Source organism: Alexandromys fortis, unplaced genomic scaffold (assembly GCF_014885135.2).
Source record: "Alexandromys fortis isolate MF-2015 unplaced genomic scaffold, M_Fortis_MF-2015_v1.1 scaffold_62, whole genome shotgun sequence".
Taxonomy (NCBI): Eukaryota; Metazoa; Chordata; class Mammalia; order Rodentia; family Cricetidae; genus Alexandromys; species Alexandromys fortis.
In genome coordinates this window covers 2,612,279-2,637,055 of record NW_026067942.1, presented here as the reverse complement: position 1 = coordinate 2,637,055, position 24,777 = coordinate 2,612,279, and the positions used below count along the sequence as shown (strand labels likewise).

Genomic DNA, 24,777 nt, shown 5'->3' with positions numbered 1-24,777 from the left:
GCAGCTACAATTCCAGGGACAGATTATTGATGAACTGGGGCAAAAAAATAGGAAATAAAGCAAGTGGAAAGCAGATCCATGATCACCACAAGGGAAAGTTATACACGAATGGCTAGCAGCTACATGCATATTCTCCTAATGACAACAGATATTCAGTGCGGGAGGAAAAGATAAAGAACCAGGCATGGCTATGTATGGGGACAAAGGAATCACAGCCAAAGGAGAGTCAGTATGCAGTCTAATTGAAAACACTAAAGAAGTGGTCATATAACCATGCAATATGGCTACACTGAGGCCAAGAGCAAAAGAAAAACTAAAAGTTAAAGTGTTCGGAGAGTAAATATAGAGAACAGGACAAGATGGTGATGGGCCCTTCTGTACGTTATTTTTCTTACAGAGAATTTAATACTGTTAACTATGTGTGAGAATTATATGATTGAAAAATACAATTCAGCAAGCATGTAGGAAACATGCAGGTAAAAGTCAATAGCAATATGAGCGTTACAGAAGCCAGTGCTTGAGACCTTACAGGCGCGTTTGTCTATCTATAGAACAATGCTACAGAGTGGATGCTACTGCTTTTGCATTTTACACATGGAACAACAGAAAACTTCAGTATTTGCTCAGAATCACCCAACTAGAGAATGGGGACACTGGGCTGCAGTCAGGCATGCTAATCCCAGAACAAACATATGAGTATATCCACTCCTTAGGCTCAGCTTTCAACTCATTTTACAGCTATTCTGAGCACCAACTGTAGACACCCAAGGTGCCAGGAATGCTTGTGATACAGTAAAGCAAAGGCATTGTACTTATGTGGCCTAGAGAAAGGAAGACACATAAAGTGACACAGAAGACAGTGTCTGATGACAGTACACAGGTCACTTCTTACAGTGAGCAAAAAAATGAAGGAAATGGGGAGTCAGCCTTTTTCTTCCTGTCTACATAGTGATGCTGGCAGATAGACCCCAGGCCCAGTGATATTAAAAACAATCTCTACTGATGGGCTAAATGTCACACCTGCTCTCCAAGTCGAGTCTTTATATTTCGTCCCAGTCAGTGGAGTACCTTGCCATCCTCATGAGGTCTTGGGAAGAACAGTTCTCAGGTCTGATAAAGGTTTCATTTTGCATTTGTTCTTTCACAGATAACGCTTTAGGTTTCTGAGAAATAACTATTAAGTCCAAGGTATGATGGTAAATTCTGCCTCATCCAGAATTTTTTCTTTTTTTGTGAAACAGAAAGACTGAAAGGGAGAACTCTTCCCAACTACCGAGACCAGCTGTGCTTTCCTGTCTAGGATTACTCTAGAAAGCTGGTCTCTTGATCTTGGCCCTTGCACTTGTATTTGTGCTGAACACCCAGCAAAAACAACCGGAAGGGAAAGGGTTTACTCGAATCACAAGTTCAGGTTACAGTCATTAATACTGATACATCTAGGCAGTAAGAACCTGAAGCAAACGGTCACATCATACCCACAGTCAAGAGCAAAGACTTAATCAATGCATGCATATTTGTGCTCAACTCATTTTCTTCTTTTTCATGAAGTGAGGTTTTAAACACAAGGACTAATATTATCCACTTTCAGCTGGGACTTCCCAATCAAATAATATGATTAAGACAATCACCATGCCCACAGGCCAATGATTCTCCCCAAGTGCACCTGCACTGCCCTGAGTAGATCTGGCAGTCATTCTGATCAATATTTAGGCAAGAAAGAAAGCCACTGGTGTCTAAGTGAAAATGAAATCTTCATAAACACCTGAAGCACATTTGAAAACACACTGTAGAAAGCGAACTGCAGAAAACCCTCCGCATTAGAAAAGAAGACAAACAGATCACTTATGTAACTTAAGATGAAAAGGTTAAAAAAAGCACTTTTAGAAAAAAAAAACTATTACCTTGCATTTTACCAGCTTTAAAGGAATATACCCACATGACATCTTTATAAAAGAATATGGCATCTTTATAAAATAATATAACCAAAATGGCATCTTCATCTTCATCACTGGAAGGCTTGAAATGGGTTCTGATAAACAATCCACAATTCACCAGGCTTCATGGATGTACTGAAGGGCACAGAGCCCGTGAGAATGGAGAGTCTTGAATGCTTACCTGCTGGCTGTTTTCACGGAGCAGTTTTTCTTGTGTCCCCTTTCCGCTCGGTTATCTCTCAGAAGCTGATGCTATATAAAGTGTCAAGACAAAGTTGTAGAAACAAAAATATTTCCGTTATATTAGTTTGTAATAAGGAAAACACTTTGTAATCAAAGGGACACTGGTATGCCTGGTTGCATGACTTTCTTTGCTAATGATGCCACTGTTACTGGTGCAAAAATGCCAGCCAGGGGGCAATCTGTCTTGACAACTGCAGTGACAGGTAGCACATGGCCCGGAATGCCAAGACTAGAGCTCAAGTGTGTTCCCTACTACTGAGTGACAACACCCTCTGCTGTCTAACAGTCAGGTTTGGTTGTGATATGCTGTGGTAACAACACCCTCTGCTGTCTAACAGGTTGTAACTGTCAGGTTCAGCTGTGATAGTTTTGAGGCCGATATGAAAAAGCTGATACTGTTTCTTATGTACGCATAGGAAAGTGTTCTCTAAAACATGACTGCCTTGGAGATATATATGCATGTACTTCCTCCAATGTCTAGCCATCCATATCTCTTCATCGCTGCTTTACTCTAAATTAACTAGAAATAAAGTAGATGAGAAAAAAAACCCCAGCCAATTCTCTTCACCGTGTTCACTGAAAGCATAGCTTAATTTACTTGTAGACATGATTACGTATATGCAAGGCTAATCTCACCAATGCACACCTTATCAAAAATCGGCCCAAGCAGAGAAAGCAGCTTACAAGCACTAACATGGGACAGACTTGTGCTCCACCCTTGAGCTTCTTTGTTTCAATGACAGAGCCATGGCGACCTCAGGCAGGGTCCTTTACTGTTCTATGGTCTAGCCTCCACCCATAACACAGATATTGGTGGCAATTAACTGCCAGGCTGCGGTGTTAGAGATGGACCGGGGAAATGCTTAGGCAGCACTGAGAGACTGACACGGCAAGTGCTGAGAACATGGCCTGCGAACAGCAGTTGTGATGGTGACAGTCAAGGAGCCTGGCTGTCTGGCTGTCCTGTGTATGGCGGAGAGTACCAGTAACTTCTGAAGGATAACTGTTAACTGTTCTGAACAGTTCCACTGAGGACTGAATGCTAATCTGGCCACCTTGTAGATGGCCCAGACTTTGGTTAAGACCCAGTGTCCAGGGATGTTGTAGCCACACAAATTCCTCTTAAGTATCAACTTATTTCCACTCAGACCACCACCCTCCTAGTCCAGACGATGGTTTTTCTCACTTGTTAGTCTCCTAAATGGTCGCCTGCCTGCAATCTTGCTCTGATCCAATCCACTTTGAGCTGTAGTCAATACGAGTTTTCTTAAATGAATCTAATTTTATTATGCTTGAAATAAAATTCAAAATCTTGCATTGGGCCATCATGGCCCTTCATAATTTGATTACACCTCTACATTAATAACTTGCTGTGCTCCTTCCTGCCCATAGTCTCATCTCTTTACTTCTATATATCCCAGCCATACAGAACATTTTACAGGGGATATGGACCGTGCCCTTGCTCACAGTGGCTCTTTGCTTCAGTTTTTCAATTTATCAGCATCTCCAGGGCTTAGTACTGTTCTGGAACATTTTTAGTGCTCAATAAATATTTGTTGAATGAATGAACGAATGAACGAATAAATGAGGCAATGAAATAGGACATGAGATTTGGTATATGATATGTAGCTAAAGCCATAGCTCATTATTGCTACTTATAGAAAATAGTGACCATTTATCTTAAGTCCATTAATCTGAAAGTGTTTCAATTTAGAAACACTTCGTACCACGAACGCTAAATTGGTTCTGAAAATAAAAAAATTAATTGCTTTGGCATTTCTAAGTCTAGTGCCTTCATATAAACGAACATTTGCGACACAGATAGCTCAAGGTGAGATGACAAAATCTCCTCCTTTCTCTTAGATTCATGGTAGTTAATTAACTTCTCATTTTAAGATAAAAGTTACTAGAACTGTTTCCCTGGGGCTGGTGTTAAAGCAGTTCAAACACCTATAAACTACATTACAACAAAGTTCGACAGCTTAGATTTTAAATTACAACTATGACGACCGGCTGTACCAATCTGGTCTGGGAGGTTTTCAGCCCACCAGAAGGATGAGGACAAAGGAGATGATACTGACTCTGTACTCCGTGTTCTACCACTTCTGAATATCCCAGAATTCATGCTTTTAATGGTAGTGTATAAAAAAGACAATTATTGCAATAATGCACTTTATACACACAAAGACTTCAACATGAAACTACCTCAGTTTACCAACCCCCTGACCACCACCGAAAGACAGACAGGCAGACACACACACACACACACACACACACACACACACACCACAAATCAAGGTCAACAAACATTTGAAATGAAGTTCAGATAAAAATGACCATGAGCTATGTTATGCATAAGTTATACATGAAACTAAATGTTTGGAGACCACTTAGAAGAAGGCCTGGAGCAGAAACACACTGCTTGTGTCTGGAGGCTGAAAAAAGGCAGCAGACCGAAAACCCACAGTAAGAGCAGCTGCAGCTGCAAGGGCCACTCACCTGCCCAGAGACACTCTCCAGTTCTACTAGCCTCTTCCCTGTTCTGTGGGATTTCTATCAATGTCACAGGGAAGGTCACTCTAGGGTAATGACTCAACAATGTCATCTTGGTTAAGAACAGAGCTTCTGGATACAGTGTGAAGTGCTCCTTACCTTCAGGATTTCAGATTCGGGGACTTAGGCCAAACTGAGGTACAGCTCCCTGATTTTTCACCACTAGAAAATGGCCCAGAAGAGGGCAGTCACAGCACCAAGTGCAACATGTAAAACCATGGCACACAAGCTTAGAGCTGATGGCATCAACCAGGAAGACAATAGAGGGTTACTCATAGCTCATGGCTTCGATGCAAACAAAACAGAACCCAGATCAAAAGGAAGTTGCATGTTCTTCTCTTCTGTGGATGCTGATTAAGTGTGTCTTGTCAGAAGTATCTCTGCTGGCACACCCCTTTAGGAATGCCTGAAATAGTCTCCTAAGACTCGTCCTTTCAGTGTCCTCAACATTAAGAGCGAATGGAGTACTACTTAAACCCTGACCAATGACTCATTAAGGCACCTGTAAACTAAAACACTTGCAAAATGTCAAGCCATAAGATGTTCAAGGAGGCAACACCTTAGAATCTAAACTCATGCGTATACACACACACACACACTGGCATACACACACAGCCCCACAGAGACACATTAGTGCAGACACACATAGGTGTAAGAACACAAATAGACACATGTGCATAAACACAGACACAGAAGCAGACAAACACATAGACACACACATACACATTAACAGATACACATACACACAAAGCACATACAGATAGGCACACAAATAGACAGAAAATCAGGCATAGATATACATCTATAGACATTAACGGACAATCACAAACACACACACAGATGTCTCCTTTTTCTTTCAACTGAGTGTCCTTGGACCTCTCCTTACCCACACAACTACCAAGAGTCATTGCCTCTGTCAGACCATCTGCGTCGGAGTGTAAAAACAAGGCTGCCTTTTTCTAACTCTTCTTGTAAAGGTAGCAAGTATCTGACAGAGAACAGAGGACAGGGAAGCTACATCCTGAGTGTGACAGAGGCAGGAGCATGGCACAGAACACACAAATGGAAATGAGACAGAGCAATAAGGAACAGAAAGGAGTGGGAAGGTGGGCAAAGTAGTGAGGTGAGGATTTGAAATGAGGCTGGGTCAATACTATCATTAGTTTATGTTGCTACACTGGAATAGGAGAGAAGGCGACCACAAAGCAAGTCTCTCATTCGACATTCAGCAGAGAATTTTATAATTCTTCATGGTTTTACATTGTATTACTTGGATCTAGGATTTGCTAACTGTTCTTTGTGCTATAGGTAAGTCAGCTTACGTTGAACTGAGAAATAACTATGCGCTGTGATGCCATGCTAACTGATCCTCACCCTGACTGTGTGTTCATTCGCGGGCTGAAAATCATCTTAGCACCCACATCAATGCTTTCCATGCTCCGGCAGCCACCTGCACACATAACTAAGTGGTAAATCAAGGCTCCGAGGTGCACCACCTCATTCAGATGACTCTGTCCTGTATGGCTCTCATAATGTGAACAGTTGTTCTAGTGTGTGTGTCCTTTTGAATACAATGATTTGCACTCCTATGGACCTCGGGAATAGTGTCTACCACTGTTAAGCTCAAGAGGGCTGTGATAGGCTAGTAAAGAAAACACATGCCTGTCAAGAAAAGCCTTCCTCAGGTAGGAATTATAGTGCCACTGGTCAGAGCTTACTCTGATAGAGAAACAGAAACCAATGCGTGCACACATACACACACAAACGCGCGCATCGTGCTTGCACATTACAAAAAAACAACAAAAAAAGCAAGGTTATAAATTATAGTGATATTTCATTTGTATTTTAATAAATAAAGCTTGCCTGAAGATCACAGAGTAAAACAGCCACATTGGTCAGCCTTACAGACCAGGCAGTGGTGACACACACCTTCAATCCCAGTAGCCACACTAGTTTGCCATAGAAATGGAGCAGTATGGTGCATTCCTTTAGCCCTAGAGAGGAATATAACATGGGAGGAGACAGCTCTCACACACAGTCTCATTCTGAGATTCCTGGAGGCAGGATCTCCAGTTCAGACTGAGGTAGAGGTAAGAGCCAGTGGCTGGCTGTTTTGCTTTTCTGACCTTCAGGTTGAACCCCAATTTCTGTCAGTTTTTCTTAATCGTGCTACAACAAACTGACTGACTGGCTGATGAAGCTTTTGGGACCAGTAGCTGGAAGAAATGAACTCTGCAATTCCTCTAAGAACACTGTGGTTTTTTTTTTTTTTTTTTTAGTGTTTGAGTCTACTTACAGATCTGAACTACCACAAATGAAAACATCACCTACACTTACTAATTAATAACTAATCTTGTCAAGACAAAAATGTGAAATGCACACCAAAGTTTAGGTAAAAGGTCAAACAAAAAATTAGTCAAAAGGATTATGAAAACTAAAAAGTGAAAAAGAATTGGTAATTTTCCTCTTTAGAAGGTATAAGTGACAAATTCACTCTTTCTCCCGGTACTGAAATGAGTCCAGGGCCTCTCACATGCCAGGCATGTGGTTCTCTCCCAGTCACAGCTCCTCAGCCTCCCGTGAGCCTTCAGACAGGGCTTTCCTTATGGATTGCCTGAAACAGAACTCTTATCATTCAGAAGAGCAAAAGCCCGCGCAAGGAATCAAACACTAAACTGTAAACCTTAGGATTTATCACAATCTAACTTCTGAATAATCTTAGCACATTTTAAAGAGACAACTGATACAGTCAAGAGCAAGGCAGAAGAGTTCTTCATCTGTAAAGACGATCAAACTGAATGCCCAGTTCCTGCCAGTTCAGCTACTCACTGTGCTACCATGCATGTCAAAAAGATAGCTAAAAACACCACCTAGAAATACATCAAATATCAGAAGAACCACTGACTCCTCCTCAACTTAGTAAGGCAGCTTGTACTGCCTGACCTTATGCAGTTTTAATTTGCTTGGAATTTTGTGCTCATGCTGACCAGAGCCTCTAGCACTACGTGGATGAGGATGCTTCCTTCATCTTCCAAGCACTGGACTACATATGGACACATGCCACCACATGCAATATTTAGTAGTAAAGCCTTACATGTGACCAGTTCCACAGAGGTCACCTGTGTGACTGAGGACAGTGGCAGTGGGAGGACTTTTAGGTGCCCACTGAGGTCAGAAGGAAGCCCCAGCACAATTAGCTCCTCGTATAATAAGCTGCTCTCTCTCTGCTGACCCCCTACCCGAGGGCGATGGACACAGACTGCAGGAAACTGTTCCTTACCTGGCCATGTTCTGTCCTAGCCCCAGGGCTAAACCAGTGGCTGTGGAGAGAAGAAGAGCTGTTAGCCGGCCCCTCCCTAGAAGCACTTGCTTGCCCATCAACAGTCAGCATATGCTGTGAGGAATTTGTTCACACTAGCTACAGAACCTTAAATATGCTTTATTTTAATGGATATTTCATGTAATTCTAGACTTACACCAATTTTGACAGCAATGTAAGAGTGCTCATAACCCAGTAATTTTCAATTTAATAAGCAAACGGAGTTAGAATTACATTTCCATTTAATTATGTTAACATAAACTGCTGGGACTGTGTTCATTTTACAAATCAATTCTGGTTATAAAATCTACAAATGCTATCATTTGCCACAACTTAATTATAGCATCATTATGCCAAATTATGACCTTTTGATTATTGGAGTTATTTAAAAGGAGTTGAAAATACAAGAATATCCTATTCTGCAGCGCTGTACTAAGGACCGAAACAAAAAATTCCAGATATGAATCCTAGACTACCCATGGCCCACACTTTAACAGCTACAGCAGTCAGGATTTTGGGTCTGAACAAGTTCCACGACAGGAAAAACACAAGTGACTGCACAGCCAAAGCCTCCATTACTCTACTGCCAAGCCCGACCCTTTTGGCGCTAGACCCCATCTAGTCTCGCCACACTGGTGGATGGGAGTTCGTACTAGCTGCATGACCAGTGCTCCAGTAGCACACCGCAGAAAGACTGTTAAAACATCTAAGACTAGGAAATAGAGGAAGACACTGAAAATATAATTATGGGGAAAACTAGAGACTCTAAGTGCCATTTAGTTTTAGGAACAACAGCATCTTTATGTACTATAACTGCTTCAGGGACGTGACATGTACAGCCAATCCTCATGAAAACCTTAGTTCCAGATAAGGACATGAGATCTGGATTCCCTTGCCAAAATGTGCTGTCAGTACACCATGCTGCAGAAGGGCAAGGAAAACTTGCATTGACTGCTACATCCGTGGGGGCTCGCAAAGATTGCAAGCATTCTCTGACTTCTGGGGCAGCTGGCTGGGAGTGACCAGACTCCACAGAAGCAGGGCTTGTCTCCATTTCCTTTAAGCATTTCTCTAGGTCATGGCTGGTGATGTACCCTGGCAGGGCAGAGCCCACACTGCCATGATAATGGCCACTTCACTGGTATCTGTGTGCAGAGTCTGGATTAGCTACCAGCTGGAAGCAAACTTGCAATGACAGTTCCACTGACAGCTTGACCAAGATTTCCTACCTGCTGTGGACTGTTTTAAAGCAAAGTATTTAAAGATCAAACGCACACCCTAGTTAATCATTCCATAAAAGGGTTAAAAACAGTTATTTGTGCCATCTCTCAACTCCAAAGCCCCGTGAGGAATAACAAAGCCTTTGCTCTTTTCCTTCTCAAAAACATGCGAGATTTTGTAAGAATATAACAGAGTGATGGTAAATAAGTGATTTTATATGTTAATGACTGACTTCCTAGAATCACAAATTTATTCTTCACTGGCTCCTGATGCTCTATTTTAGTCTGATAGGTAAGTGTCGTATATTCTATCACTATTACAAAGTGTCCACTTCCTGTCATTGAGCTGCTTCTATTTCTCCCACTTCTAGTGGTGTCCTTGATTTGTTCCTGCTGTCCTTCTTTATTCCCCTCAGCCTCCTTTCACGCAAGGGTCATATCTCTATCACCCAGCGATGGGAGGTGTCCAAAGCCCGCCTTACTGTAAGTGTTCAGCTTTTCAAAGGAGTTTGGGAGGTTTCTGTGGTGCTTGCTGAACTTACACCCTTCTTATCTGCTAATTAGTTGCTGCCTTCTAGATGTGGAAACTGGGTCTGGAACTGAAGCTTCTACTACACCCTATTCTCTCACCATTATTATAGTTTTTACCTTCATAGGATTTGGGTGAGAAGATTTAAAAATAAGTTTTCCATGAGGCAAACACTGTAAGAGGTGGTTTGGCCAGTGAAACTACCCTGGGACGTAGAGTACAAAGAAATACAATTTGGCAGGGTCTGGAAGGGTCACTGGGGACTTTCAGAGAAGTTACTGGGGTGGGGTGGGAGAGACCAAGATTATACTGCGCAGGTTAGTGTGAAGGAGGAGAATGTGAAGAAGTAAACAGGCCTCTGCAAGGGAAGGAAGAGAGGAGCCGGGAATAAACCGTGCAGCTGGAGGAAACGTTGAAACTGAAAGAGTAAATGGAGAACCCCCAGGAAAGAGGAAAGGACTGATTAAAGCACAGGTGCTAGAGTCAACTGTGGACAAAAAAAAGGTTTATTTCCTCTAACAAACCAAACTGTGAGAAACAGGAATAAAGGGAGGTATGAGCCCTAATGAACAAAGCCTGTGACCGAGGAATGAGAGAGCTGGCAGAAAGCAAAGTTCCAGAGCCCAGGAGCTTTGGGTGGTGTTGCTCCAGAGCAACCAAGAAAGTGCTTTTGTATTAGAGCAGCATGCCAGTGAAGCCCACTGGTCAGGTGGAGAGTGACCCTCTGCCAAGTGCAGGTCTCAGGAGCACCCCACAAGCTAGATAGCAATTAATCCCCAAACTCTCAGAGGTAGACGCTTTGCAAACAAAGAAACAAGCTCAGAGAGGTGAAGCGATTTGCCAAAGATTTCATAAGTGATTAACAGTTGGAGTTCAAAAGACAGTATTGTGGTTCTGAAGCCATGTTCTTCCAGCCACCATACCTGTGGCTACTAACAGAAACAAAACTGAAGCCAAGGGTATGACTCAAGGGTCCAAGCCTCCTGTGAACAAGGGCAAGTAAAGAGGGGTAGGTAGCAAGGAAGAAGCTTTACGGAGCATTGGTGTGGTAGGGAAAGGGTGGCCTCCCTGTCCACTGCTGCAGAAATGAGAGTCAACAGCAGGCTGTTCCCTTTGGGCAGTCTGTTTCCCTCAACCTGGCAGATTTAGATGCTTCCTCTTCTGCACCTTCAGTGCTTTTGCTCACATCTATCTCCTTTCCAAAAATCAGGTTCAGACACCAAGGTATTTACTTACCCTGGTAATGGAAACTGGAGTTCCTTGAGAGAGGGACAGAAGTAAGGGCAACAATCACGGCAATGGTGGTGTAGGAGGTCCTTCTATATTTGTGTTGATTTCATTGGTTGAATAAAGAAACTGCCTTGGCCTTTTGATAGGGCAAAACTTAGATAGGTGGGGGTGGGGGGGTGGGAGGGGGAAAGAGAACTGGATGCTGGGAGGAAGGAGGCAAGCAGAGAGCCACCCGCCATGAAGCTGCCAGGTCAGACATGCTGAATCTTTCCCCGTAAGCCACGAGCTTGTGGTGACATACAGATTATTAGAAATGGGTTGAATCAAGATGTGAGAGTTAGCCAAAAAGAGGATAGAACTAATGGGCCAAGCAGTGTTTAAATGAATACAGTTTCTGTGTAATTATTTCGTGTGTAAGCTAGCTGGGTGGGACAGAACAATGGGCCCACACTCCTCTCAGGTGGGGGAACGCGGCCAGTTCCTCCTCATTACTACACAATGGCAGCCATGAGAAATGTAGAATCAGCTATCAGAAGCAGTAGCCAATAAACTGCACCATCTAAGGAACACTCATTGCTGGGAGCCTGACCTAGGGCAAAACACAGGTCTGGCTGAGCAGTTCTCATCACAACCTTACCCAATCTCCAGTGCTGCCAGCATGCCAAGGCTGACACCCAAAGGAGTAACACTGGGCCCTGCATTCTTACTCAACTTTTGCTTTATTGCCCCCAGTTTAGTATCATGCGTTTTGATGAAGAAGGAGCTGGGATTGTGTTTCTGGGTTGTTTCACCCCTTTTTGTGCTCACAGAGCCTAGGATAATAATGAGGATACAATTTTAATGACATTGTATCAAAAAAAAAAAAAGGCAGGAGCTGGGGAGATGACTTGGCTGTAAGTGCATGCTGTGCAAGCATGACGACCTGAGTTTGAGCCCCAGAACCTACACAAGGAGCTGAGCAGGCAACACTAGCTTCCAGTTCATCACTGAGGGGGCTCAGAATGGAGGGTATCTCTTGGACTTGATGGCCATCCAAACTAACCAAATAAGAAAGCTTCAGGTTCAATGAGTGACCCTGTCTCAGGAGACATGGTAGACAGAGACTGCTCTGTCAATGTCTGGTGTGTATGAGCACACACACACCAAATAAGAAATAAAATGGTAGTAGTGTCCTTCAACTGTGAGTGAAGCTTAAATGAAGGCCAGTGCCTGAACCAGAATGCAGCTGCTGTGATGTTTATGGACACGGATTTGCACTTGAGTCAGGATTTCAGAGCAGGCTCACAGAAGTCTAACAGGAAAAGAAGTAGACTAGAGAGAGAATGAGGCACAGTCCGTCAGTCTGCTCAAGGCAGAAGAGCGGGATGTGAGCTCTAAGCTTAGTTCTCCCTGTGGGATACAGGTACAGGTAAGGCACATTTAGAAACAGAGCCTGCCTTGCCCAGTAGGCTCTGTTGGAAGCAGAAGTCTGCACCTCCTCCTGAGCTACAGCCATCATTCAAGCAGAGCAGTCTTGTAACTACAGAGTGGAAGGGATTGCGTTTCAGGTCTCTGTAGATGCTGAGCGCTGCATAAATTCCTTCTCATGCTTCCACAATCCCCTTCCCTAAGCACAGAGCTGCATAGCAGGTAGCAGCAATGTATTGGATTTCATAGACATCAACTAACATCACTCCTGGGCAAAAGGACAAGGCCGGCATCAAGATTTTTGACTGAGGATTCCAGTAAAATGTACTGGAGAAAAGCACAATAAACTGTACTTTTCATACAGATTGTTAGAAATAAGTTTTGTCCTTTTGGACACAGAAGCACCTTTTTTTTTTTTTTTTTTTTTTTTAGAGAGAGACTATAAACACACACACATACACTGATGTTCAATACAGTAGCCATTAGCTAGATCTATTTACATTTAAAGAAATATTGCTTATTTGATTCCTTTATTGAACAGTCACACACTTATAATCCCAGCTTTCAGGAGACTAAGGCAGGAGAGTCATGAGTTCAAGTCTAGTTGTATCACAATTTATTAAAGCAATTTGGTCCAGCATCAAGAAGCCACATGGCCAAGAACTTAGCCTTTGCAACTACCTCAAATGTCAGGGCTAACCTGTCCCTATGAAAACAGAGAGAGAGAGAGAGAGAGAGAGAGAGAGAGAGAGAGAGAGAGAGAGAGAGCTCAATCATACCAAATGAACAAACAGAACAGAGGAAACTAAATGTTCAGGTGACTTTTCACTACTCATCAAGACAGACTCCTTAACTGTGTTCCAGGCTTGGCTTGTACCTTCCCCAGTCTTCCACATGACAGTCTGCCTTCACGTCCTTCATTTATCACAGAATCCTTCCAGATTACCGGACGCACAACAGCCATTTTATTCGCTCGAAATGCACTCCCCCCACCCCAATGATGTACTTCAGAGATTTATCAGCTGTTCTCGGTTGACAGATATTCAGTTAAATTTTAAGAATTAGAACCCTGAGCTCAGTATATAGCAATGTACATGTACTACCATGTAATTGCACATGTATGTACCTACCCACTGACCACTGTCTATTGTCCAATACTGATAGGTAATGTCCTCCATCTTGTTTTCTGCTGTGTATCTGCGGAGGGCAGCCCTCCTAGGTATTCTGGAAAGTGCGCCCAAAAGCATGACTTGAGATGGCAGACAGAGCTTGATCCACTATAGTGTCATGTTTTTCTCTACTAAGATATCCCTCTATTAAAGTTTTCTATGATGTCAATTCAAAAATTATATATGAGGCTTTTTCAAAGCTTTATTTGCTTTATTAAAATAATGAAAATTCAAATGTTTAGCTTGATATGCTTGATAAAAGGAAAAACAGAAGTTTAGGGACAGGTTAACCACTCAGGTAGCTTCTGGCAAACGTTATATATTTGGAGTCTAGGTTCCTTATCAAGAAAAATAACACTGGGGGTAGCAGATGGCTCAGCAAGTCAAGTTCTTGGTATGAAAGCTTGGTTTCCTAAGTTCAACCTCTGGAACCAACATAGGGGTGGAAGAAGAGGAATTATTCCACAAAATTGTCCTCTAATCTCCACTTGTGGGCCACATATAATCAACACACACTAAAAATAATAATATAAAAAAGGAAAAATAAAGATATTTCTCAGGAGTTAAACATAAATTCAAATTTGCCGAGCAAAAGACCTATGAAATCAGTATTAGTGCCCTCCCTGCAGGACACTGTGGGCTACGGTAACACATGTGACTTCATTCTGTAAGCTCTGGATCCCTCAACATCCATACAAGAGCTGATACAACTGGAGCTCCCTCCAGAATTCCCTCAGGGCTTGCACATCTCATCAGAGATGCCTAAGATATTGTTTCCTAATTGATTTTTGGTCAAGCAGAGTTATAGTGTGTGGCTTTGAAAAAGTCAAACCACCAATAAAATGGAGAAAGAACATCTGCTTTGATAACTCAGAGAGCAAAGACATTAAAACGACACATCTGAAAAGGAAAGCCTGTTAAGATGCAAACTGCTCAACATGACTTTGAGGGGCTGTCTAGTGGAGATGGCCACTCTGCACAGCACTCTGTAACCCCTTCCAGAAGGAGGCTGCCTCATTTCCTTCAGCCTGACTCACAGCATGCCCATCACGGGAAATAAGAGAAGGAACAGATCCCACATATTATCTGAACCTTTACCTACAGGTAAAGCCCCTTTCCATACAATGCAGTAAATGATAAATTTAAAAGTGAAAAGGCATTCTCAATGAACATAGCCTTTAATCAGGCAAATCTTGCTTAAAGCATGCCTGATATTTACACAAAAGATAAAATGAGTGAATATTTGTTTTATGAAGGAATTCATTAGAATTATAATGAGTTATCTCTGTACATTTTTAAAAAGTTAATTCTATATACCTGGGAAGTAGATATATTTTGTATCAAAATAAAACAAAAACAGAATGTGACTATCAATTAAAATCAATTAATAAATCATAAATATTCCTTTAAAATTAAGTATCTTGCAAGTACTTGAGCAAAGTTAGAGAGTATATAAAAACCTGGAACCTCTTTTGGTTTTCAAGACAGGATTGTGTTATGTTACCATAGCTGGCTTAGCAAGATGCAGGGCAGACTAGTTTTGTGATCTCTGGCAGTCAATCTTGCTTCAGCTTCCTGCATGCTGGCAGTGGAGGGGTGTGCCACCATGACTGGATCTAACTCATATTGCTGAGAGAGAGCCATCGTAATTTTCACATTTTACTATTACGTATTTAGAAAGGCAACAAAATGATAACATTGATGATCAGGTTTCAAAACATATTTTTAAGATTATTGGTATTATTAGTTTTAGTATTTTTCATGAGTGTGTGCCATGTGAATGTAGGCACCAACAGAAGTCATGGGCACTGGATCTCCTTGTGCTAAGGTTCAGGTGGTGGAGAGCCTCCTGATGCAGATGCTGGAACTGAACTCGGGTCTTCTGGAAGAACAGTATGCGCTCTTTAAATACTGAGCCATGTCTCTAGTCTCCTCAAACTTTCTTTTTAATCAGAAGTTAGAACTAACTTCACTTTGTTAGCTGGATTAAGAATCCTGGCACATTCTCTGTGTGTCTTATATTAATGAAGACTTGACTTATTTTTGCTAAATACTTCCTGCTAAAAAGGAACAATCATCTATTAATGACTAGGCTTTCAATATGATACTAGTTTTCCCAGGAATAATTACTAGGTAAGTTTTTTTCCCCCAATGAGCAGAAGAAAACACAATGTCATTTTATTAAGCTGATCATGTTTTGTAAGTATGTTACTGAGACTTTCTGGTGTGCAGCACACATGTTTACAGGTGTCTATGCTGTAAGAGGTGTGTAGCGATACTGAAACCAGCAAATAACAATCTGAATTTTGCTTTTATAATGGAAATTATCTTGAATGTTATTTTATAGTATTTATTTATTTAGCTATTGAAGTAATAGGATAAACCTAGGGTGTTGGGGAATGTTATTTAAAGATGTGTGACTTTTGTTTGTGATGCATTTCTTTAGCTCTGTGAAGCTGTGATTCTTTGCCTGTCTAAAACACCAGATGGTCTAATAAAGAGCTGAATGGCCAATAGCGAGAACAGAGCAAAGAAAGGCAGGGCTGGTAGACATGGACTATAAACAGAAGAACTCCAGAAGAGGAGAAGAAGCAAGCAATGAGAGGACAAGGAGAGGAGGATGTCAGGGGCCAGCACCCAGCAGCCAAGGCTAGAAAATAAGATATACAGAAGTAAGAGAAAGAAAAAGCCCAGAGGCAAAAGGTACTCAGGATAATTTAAGTTAGGAAAGAAGCAAGCCAAGATAAGGCCTGGCATTAGTAAGTAAGAATAAGTCTCCATGTGTAATTTATTTGGAAGCTGGGTAGTGCCCCACCTCCCCCATAAAAAAAAGCAAAAGAGCCAAAAGAGCAAAAGAGCAAAAACACTGCAGTACACTAGGATGTCATGCATGGGACCTAAGTGCTCCTGGTGCAGCCCACCCCCAGCTGGTGTAGGAGGTCCTTCTGTATTTGTGTTGAATTCATTGGTTAAATAAAAAAGCTGCCTTGGCCTTTTGATAGGGCAGCCCTTAGGTGGTCAGAGTAGACAGAACAGAATTCTGGAAGAGTGCAGGCAGGGAGAGCCACCATGAAGTCACCAGAGTCAGACATGCTGAATCTTTCCCGGTAAGCCACGGCCTCATGGTTCTACACAGATTATTAGAAATGGGTTGACTCAAGATGTAAGAATTAGCCAAGAAGAGGCTAGATATAATGGGCCAGGCAGTAATCAATTAATACAATTTCCATGTGGTTATTTCCGGGGTTAAGCTAGCCGGGCAGCGGGCCACAGCCCTTCGCTCTTCATGGTTAACTAATGCCTGAGAAAACCTGAGAGGGCTTTAAAAAGGAACTCTAGAAACAAATATAGAGTTTAGCACAACTGGTGGCATGCCATAGCTTCTTTAAGAGACTGACTGATCTCCGAGCTGCAGCCCACCCCCATCTCCACCTGTACTGATCAGATCCCACTGCCTCTGGTGAGCCCAGGCTTTCTATATGGAGCTCCCTACTGCTACTGTCCCCCTAACCCTCAAACCACCTTTCCCTTCTCCAGCCGCAAGACTCCCGTGCCTTCCTAGCTATTTCTACAGAGTCCAGCACAGAGATAGGGGACTGGGGGCTGTGGTCCTCCAGCAACACCCATTTGAAACTGCAACCCTTTCATACTTCTGAGTCTGCACAGTCACTCGCTCCATTTGTTCATCTCTATTTTAACTCTGACATCTGACAAGTAGAACTACTTATTTCCATCTGTTAGTGTGAGTGGTGTGCAGATGTACACGCTCATGTTTACAATGGCGTGTGCACAGATTTGTGGAGGTCCTCACATCTGTGTGGCAAGCCCTTTCCCATTGGACCATCTCCTCAACAGCACAAGCGCAACTGTTGAAGTATTTTTCTATAGGATATCTTTGGAGATTTTAGAGATAATGTTGAAAACAACAAAACAAAACACTTAAAAAATGACCAAGTCTCACTATGTACTCCAGGTCATTCTTGAATTTATAATCCTCCTGCCTAGCCTTTCTGAGTATAGAGGCTACAGTCACGTTCAACCAGGCCCGGCTTAAAAAATTACGACAGCGTTTGAAGATATTCATGAGGTTAATGACGGCCTTCTGTTTCCCTAAGGTTCTTAAAGTTTAAAGTAAATCACAGCAACGATTAATTTGTGTATTTCCTAGATTCCCGTCTAAGCATCAGGAAGGGATGTCTCATGACAACTAATTCAAATAACTCTGACAAGAGATAACTTCTAGTTGGATGACGTTCTGTTTTGTTTTAATTATCAAACATCATGAAAAAGAGAAGATACAACTATCCTGCTTAAGAACAGAAGCCCTGAAAGTCAGTTTGGAAAGAGGCACCTGGTGGGGGGCTCTAGTTCGCAGTCCACACTCCAATACAGCCAAGGTTGTTGTGTGGCGGTGTGGAGGGGGAGGGGGCGGTTAAAACCACTCAGTAGAACAACTCCCACAAGAAGACTGAGACTCTGTGGCCAAAAACTATTGGAGACTCATACCTGCCTCCTGGAGGTCAGCTGCCCTGCCACAAGCTGGCATGCTTCAGGGACAAACCACGGAAGGACATGGGGCCAGCATGGAAGCAGCACTGTTAGTGTGGAATGGAAAGCAAGAGAAACCAACTGAGTGTTGGAAGAGAGTCCAAGCAATCAAGTATATGGCCACCAGTAGACTAGGATGAACTGATGAACTCCCGACTGCCCTACAGAGAGATGTGTGGCTCTAACTGTCAGCAGTCTGGGATGCCACATGCTACTACAGTCTTAACAGCTGCTCCGACAAAGGCAGCGTCCTCTCTGAGGAATGCTGGTCAAAATGCCTGTGCATGCTGGGCAGTAAGCATGACACTCCTAATTGGAAATCCTCATCTTCTATTGAGATGGCCTGCCTTCTCCACAACTCTATACTGTACTGTACATGTGTGCAGCTGCCCATGAACAAAGGCATAAGCCACTTTACCAAGAGGATTCAAGACCACATCTACTTAACCACTAGTATTGCCAGAGGTCCTGGATGAGAGTCTGAGGGAGAGGAAGTAGCAACTCCATGAGATCTGAAGGATCTGGGGGAAACTGGGGTAGTCTACACACTGTGCATTTGGAGAGGATAGAGCATGGGGATGCTGCAGAGACAATGAGCCAGGCTGGCACACTATCAGCAACTACTGGCCAGTATCCCCTTCTCAGGCTTGATGTTAGAGGTGCCCACCTGTACCTGTCTGGAACGTCACTTCATATCCTCTTTCCTAATCTTCTTGACAACCAAGTACTCTGATCCTGGGCAATGGGCAGGAAGGGGAGGGGAGTGAATGTGCACAGCACAAGATGCTTCCTTCTGGAGGGTGGAAAAGGGGAGCTTCTGGCACTGCCTCTTTAGAGCAGAGGAGATGGGGACCAGAAGCAGCCAAACCAGGACATAGTAAACATAAGGACAGAAGAGAAAATGACATTGATGGCAATATTACTGGCAGAATTATGTCCCTGCAAAGGACAGTATGGAGTCCTAATATGTAAGCCAAAAGAGGACCTCATTTGGATACACGCTCTCTACAGAGACCAGTTAAAATGAGGTCAATGAGGCAGGGCCAGGGTACAGTGTGACACTATGAAATGTCTTATTTACTGCCTTGGTGCTTTACAAAGGAAGAATTCAGAAAAAGAGCAGCACAGGGGAACCCCACTGAAGATGGGGTTAGGGAGGAACCAGTAGAGACTGCTGGTGTCCTGTGAGGAGATCAGGAATACAGTCAGAAGTGCCTTCTCTCCCAGCCCCAGCCATGCCCTTTGTGGTGCTTTGCTGCAGCAGCCTACAAGGACTGAGCACAGACAACAGGGAGAAACAGAAGCACTCTGCCCTAGTCAGTATCTTTAAGCTTTTCAAAGTCTCTTCTTTCACTTTATGTGAGAAAACAAAACAGGAAAAATAAATCTGAAAAAAAAAAACAAAAATAAAACAAACACAAACCATGTTGGTTTAAGTTTGTACCTAGCACAGACTGATAAGTGTTTTTTCAGAGTCTTGACAGGTAGGGGTAAGAGAGAACGCAGGAGCAAATCCCAGGGTCACAGGACAGTGCAGGGAGACACTCAGAGAATAGAAGCAGAAGTGATCTGAAGGTTTTATGGGCAGAAGTGGAAAGAAGGTAACAGCTGAGTAAGTGTGGGGCATTTGTCCTTGACTATTAGGGTGTCCACACTGGCAGGAAGTACGATGGCCAGATCTGAACCCGAGTCACACAAGTCAGTACTATGCCCTGAAACTGTGGAAAGCCAGTGAATGAAGGGGCCACTGGAACTCTACACTGACATAAAGGATAATAAAGAGGGCAATGGTGTAGGCAATGGGAAAGAATAAACACATAGGTACTGGGAGTGAAATTGGAGAGACTTGAGTCCTACATGGTGAAGTAGTGGCATCTTCACATAGGAATAGGAACATAACCACCCTGGAGCGTCCTAATGGACTGAGAACCTTGCAGATCTGGTGTGGAGGAGACAGGGGGACACTAAGAGTAAGCCTGGGAAGTTAGAAGCAACACTACAGATGGCATTATCCTGTTCTTTCCTATTTATTTATCTACTGGTTACAGTTTTTTGAGACAGGGTCTCATCAAGCCGAGGCTAGCCCCAAACGTATTAAATAGGCAAACAACCCGAACTCCTGATCCTTCTGTCTCCCTCTTCCATGTGCCGGGATGGGCACACTGGCATGTCCCACAGCCAGGCCAATGTGCCCTAGTTTAAACCAGTACTTCAGGCATTCAGCAGCTCTGTCTGATGTCTGCCCGGTTAGGAGTGCTGCAGCAATAAGGAAGTATGGCCTGCGCCGTTCACACTCTTCATCTAATGCAGACTGCTACCTGCAGTATTTCTACATCTGCTTACCTATGCTTCTGTAGCTCAACAAAACAAAATGAATGCAAAAACTCAACCCAACAGTTGACTGCTACCTGAGGGTGTTATGTCTGCTTGTTTTCAAAACGTCATCACACAAGCAAGGAAAAGGGAGATTCTGAAAACATTTTGCTGTGCCTGAACAACAGTTTGCTTTCTATTTACTTTGCAATTGGTTTCTTGATTTTTTTATTTTTTAAAAAGAAAGCCAATATCAACAGATCTTAGTAAGACTCTCCTAGGAAAAACCAATTTGATAAATAACTCATGCCTTTTCATGTCTCATAGGTCTCAATTTCAACAACTGCAGATGGTGAAGGAGACACATGACATCAAACTACCATATATAACACAGGCTTTTCCAATAAGACTATTTATAACTAAGGTTACCACAAGAAAATCCTACCTGTAATTTACTAAGATCACATAAACTGTTCAGCTATCTAGAATTATCTAGTAGGTCATTTCTTTTGTTGCTAAAGGATCTATCTATCTATCTATCTATCTATCTATCTATCTATCTATCTATGCTTCAATATAGTTCTTTACTGTGATAAGCAAATGCTAGTCAGGCAGAATCTGGGAGTAGAGAAACATCGTGAAGATAGGTCATTCGGCATTCACGCTGGTATCACAGAAGGGCTGGGGTATAGGCTCGGTAAGATCGATGTCAAGAAGATTTAAACATTTTTAGATAGGGCCTGAATTTCAGTGAAGAAGACATGAATTTCAACTGTATCAAAATGACGAATGGATTTACAAGTCCTTCCATGTCTTTCATGGGCTCCATGTAAGTTGTTCTAATACTGTTACCATCCGTGTGCCTTATTATGCTTTTAAAGTAGGCACAAATTAAATTGCTGTCACTCAGAAATAGCTATCCAGTTTTTTAAGAGAAACATATGGAACAACCCAAGCAAGCTACAGAAACATGAGCACTCACTCATGGTGATGGGCATCCGGGGAAAAGTGAACCATCCTCTTGTTACTGACGGGGCCTGGAGCAGACGTCTGAAAAGATATTTTAAAACAAACGACAAAAACAAGTCACAATTGGCTTGCTAGAGACAGTGCACAACTGTAGCGATCTGAAGATATCTTTCTAAATGGAAGAAAAAAGATTAATTTTCAAATCCAAGACAAAAAAGCAAGGAACAAAAGTCCTACAAGGGATGGAGGACAGTTGCCACCCAAGCTTGGTGCCTAGCACCCAACTGAAATGCTCATCCAGAGGATCCAAAGCGCTCTTTAGCCTCCATAGATGAAATAAATCTTTCCAAAGAAGATCCTTTTGGTCTCACAGAGTTACCCTACTAGATTGCTAAGACGCGTCAGAGCATCTTTCCCATAATGGAAACACCATGCTTAAGGACAGCAGTGACTGCGAACCCTGTGTGGAAAGAAGTTCAACCCGGATTGTGGTAAATTTCTCAACACAGCAGGTTGCATTATGATGTGCAAATTCAAGTGATATTAGTACTTCTGTCAAAGGAGCAATGGATCGTCCTTTTTAAATATATTTTCCACAAAGGAAGGAATTATCAGAGTATTTATATTGAGCGAAATGTAATTTTAGCAAAAGGAACAATATTTGTTCCTCTATGTCTACATAAAATTAGAAACTCTACAAGTAAAACACCAAGTATTTCATCTACAGTGTTGACTGCTCAAGTTTGTTATGAACATCACAGCATTCCTGTTATACTGAAAGTTCTTAAATAGAGCAAAAGGCAGCCATGAAAGGATGAATCAGCCATCACCAATGACAAGGTTTGAAGTTACAGCAAAGGGCTGTGGGTTTCTTTCTAATGAAAGACATGCCTGTTTACTTACACAAAGCCATTTAAACCACAACAGAATAAAAAAAAAAAAGCATGGCCTAAAAACAAAACATAAATAAATAAATAAATAAATAAATAAATAAATAAATAAATAAATAGAAAAGAGAAACGTTCAGGCAACTTTCTTCTTGTATCCCTTGATTACCAAAGATGCCAGCACCCACTTCTTGTATCCCTTGAGTACCAAAGATGCCAGCATCCACTTCTTGTATCCCTTGATTACCAAAGATGCCAGCATCCACTTCTTGTATCCCTTGAGTACCAAGGATGCCAGCATTCCCTCTGACATCCCTAGAAACCCAAACAGAGCCAGCGTGCAGGGGGTGACAGTGATATGTCCAGCGTAGCACACAGGTAACACTTGGCTCTGCTCCAGGGCCACATCCTACATTCATCTTGGAGTACAGTTTCATGTTATTCTAGCAGGTATCCCTGGAACACAGTAATCCATTATCTACACTGGAGCTGTGAGAAAAGCTGCCTGGGCCTGTGTCATGGTTTGTTAGACGTCCATGATCATATTATCTCATGGCGGACCTGACACTTTTATTCAGTTTACTGTATGTTCTATGTACAGGCAACTTATTTCCTTTGCCAGGGCTGCTGACAACCTTTTCCACACTATATTAATCTTGTTTACTGACTTTATCTTGGTACAAATATCAGAAAACTGAACTTTTTATCTCACAGAAAAAAATAAGAAGCATGTTGACAGAGCAGGAGCTATTTCGGGGCTAAAATTGCTTGTTTACCTGAAGCTACATTTACGGGAAAAATGTTTAAGTCTTGCTCCAGCTTGAAATACATAATCTGAAATTTAATAAATGAAGAAATTTCACGTAAATCCATGTGACAAATTGCCTGATAAAAACAATACAGGAAAATATAATAAAACAGAACTTCTAACGAGTTTATACCACAATACAAATGTAAGCTTTCAATCCAGTCAGAAATAATCTGACTGGATATTTTTCAGGAATTGGACACATCTTAAAAACTACAAGCTCACTTTGACTGCAGCAGATAATTCACAGAAGATCTGAAGACTCAAATGTAGATATTTAAATAACTTTACATGTATTTTTACATGGTCATGGCCTTGGAGAAACACAAATGATTTTTCTCCAGGTCCTTCCTAATGCTGCGACCCTTAATATAGTTCACTGTGCTGTAGTGACACCCAACCATAAAATTATTTCATTACAACTTCATAGCTGTAATTTTGTTCATTATGAATCATAATGTAAATATCTGATATACAGGATATCTGTTATGTGACCCCCTTTGACCCACAGGTTGACAACCATTCACTTAAAGTATTCCTGCTGTTCTTTTCTGAGTATCATACTTCAGAGTTCAATGTAGCTACAAGTAGAACCCTTACCCCAAATCTGAGCATGAAATCTGCAATAAAGAATTTCTTCATGGAAAGTAGGACTGTACTCAAGTCTGAGGGTATTTCAAACTTTCAAGATATTTACATGATTATTAACATGATACATCAAGATATAATTAACCTTTCAGAAACATATTTAAAGAATTATAAACATTTATATTATAGAATTCTATAATTAAGTCAGATTAAGTCTCTAATATTTATAAAAATAAACTGAAAAGAGGCTGGAGAGATGGCTAAGTGGCTAAAAGCAACTGTTGCTCTTCCCGAGGACCTGAGTTTTATTTCCCAGTACCTACATGATGGCTCACAACTACCTCCAGTTCCAGAGATCTGATGCCCTCCTCTGGCCTCTGGACATATCTGCTACACATGCATACACTCTTGTACACACACACAATAAAATAACCTCAAAAACTAAATGAAAAAGGTATAGGTCAGTGGTACAGCCCTTGTCCCTGAAAAAATTTCCAAAATCAGAACATACAGTGATTATTTAATTCCAGGGAAATTTTAGAAAGAAATCATAAACTATTTTAGACATAGCTCTTTAAATAGCCTAATCAAATATTCATACAATCAAGGATATTTTTGGATTTGTTTAAGACAGGGTCTCATGATAGCCCTGGTTAAAACTATGTAGACCAGGCTAACTTTGAACTCAGAGATCTTCCTATTTCTGCATAAAGGTGTGTGCCACCAAGTCCATCCACACAGTCAAATTTATTAGTATCAAAACTTTTACCTCATGATTAGTGGGAAAAGAGGTACTTTGCTTTTTGTACAAAAAAGTACTTACATAATACAGAGTTCTTGGCAGCCCTAAAACTCAGAGGTTAACATTTATTTAATTAGTCAGTGTTAGTAATAATGATGCCAGACATCATACGGTGTGCGCTAAATCCTTAGGGTTCAGTTGTTCAATATTACTAGATTGATAGTTTTTACTAGATTGTTTGCTTACATCATTTGTGCTTCTACACATTAAAACGAAACCCCACAGCCAGAAAGAGATGGTTTCTATATAATGTAACTT

General features: G+C 41.8%; 1 protein-coding gene across 6 annotated transcripts in view; it reads right to left on the bottom strand.

Annotated features, from left to right (window-relative positions):
* The window catches only part of Gpatch2 (G-patch domain containing 2), a 165,520-nt gene that overhangs the window by 48,565 nt on the left and 92,178 nt on the right, over nucleotides 1-24,777 (bottom strand). For all 6 annotated transcript variants that reach the window (XM_050148160.1, XM_050148159.1, XM_050148156.1 and 3 more), the window contains exons 6-8: nucleotides 21,448-21,515; nucleotides 8,011-8,050; nucleotides 2,116-2,186 (exon numbers count right to left, since the gene is read on the bottom strand). In XM_050148160.1, coding sequence (XP_050004117.1) covers nucleotides 2,116-2,186; nucleotides 8,011-8,050; nucleotides 21,448-21,515 — 179 coding nt within the window. The remainder of the gene's footprint in view (nucleotides 1-2,115; nucleotides 2,187-8,010; nucleotides 8,051-21,447; nucleotides 21,516-24,777) is intronic.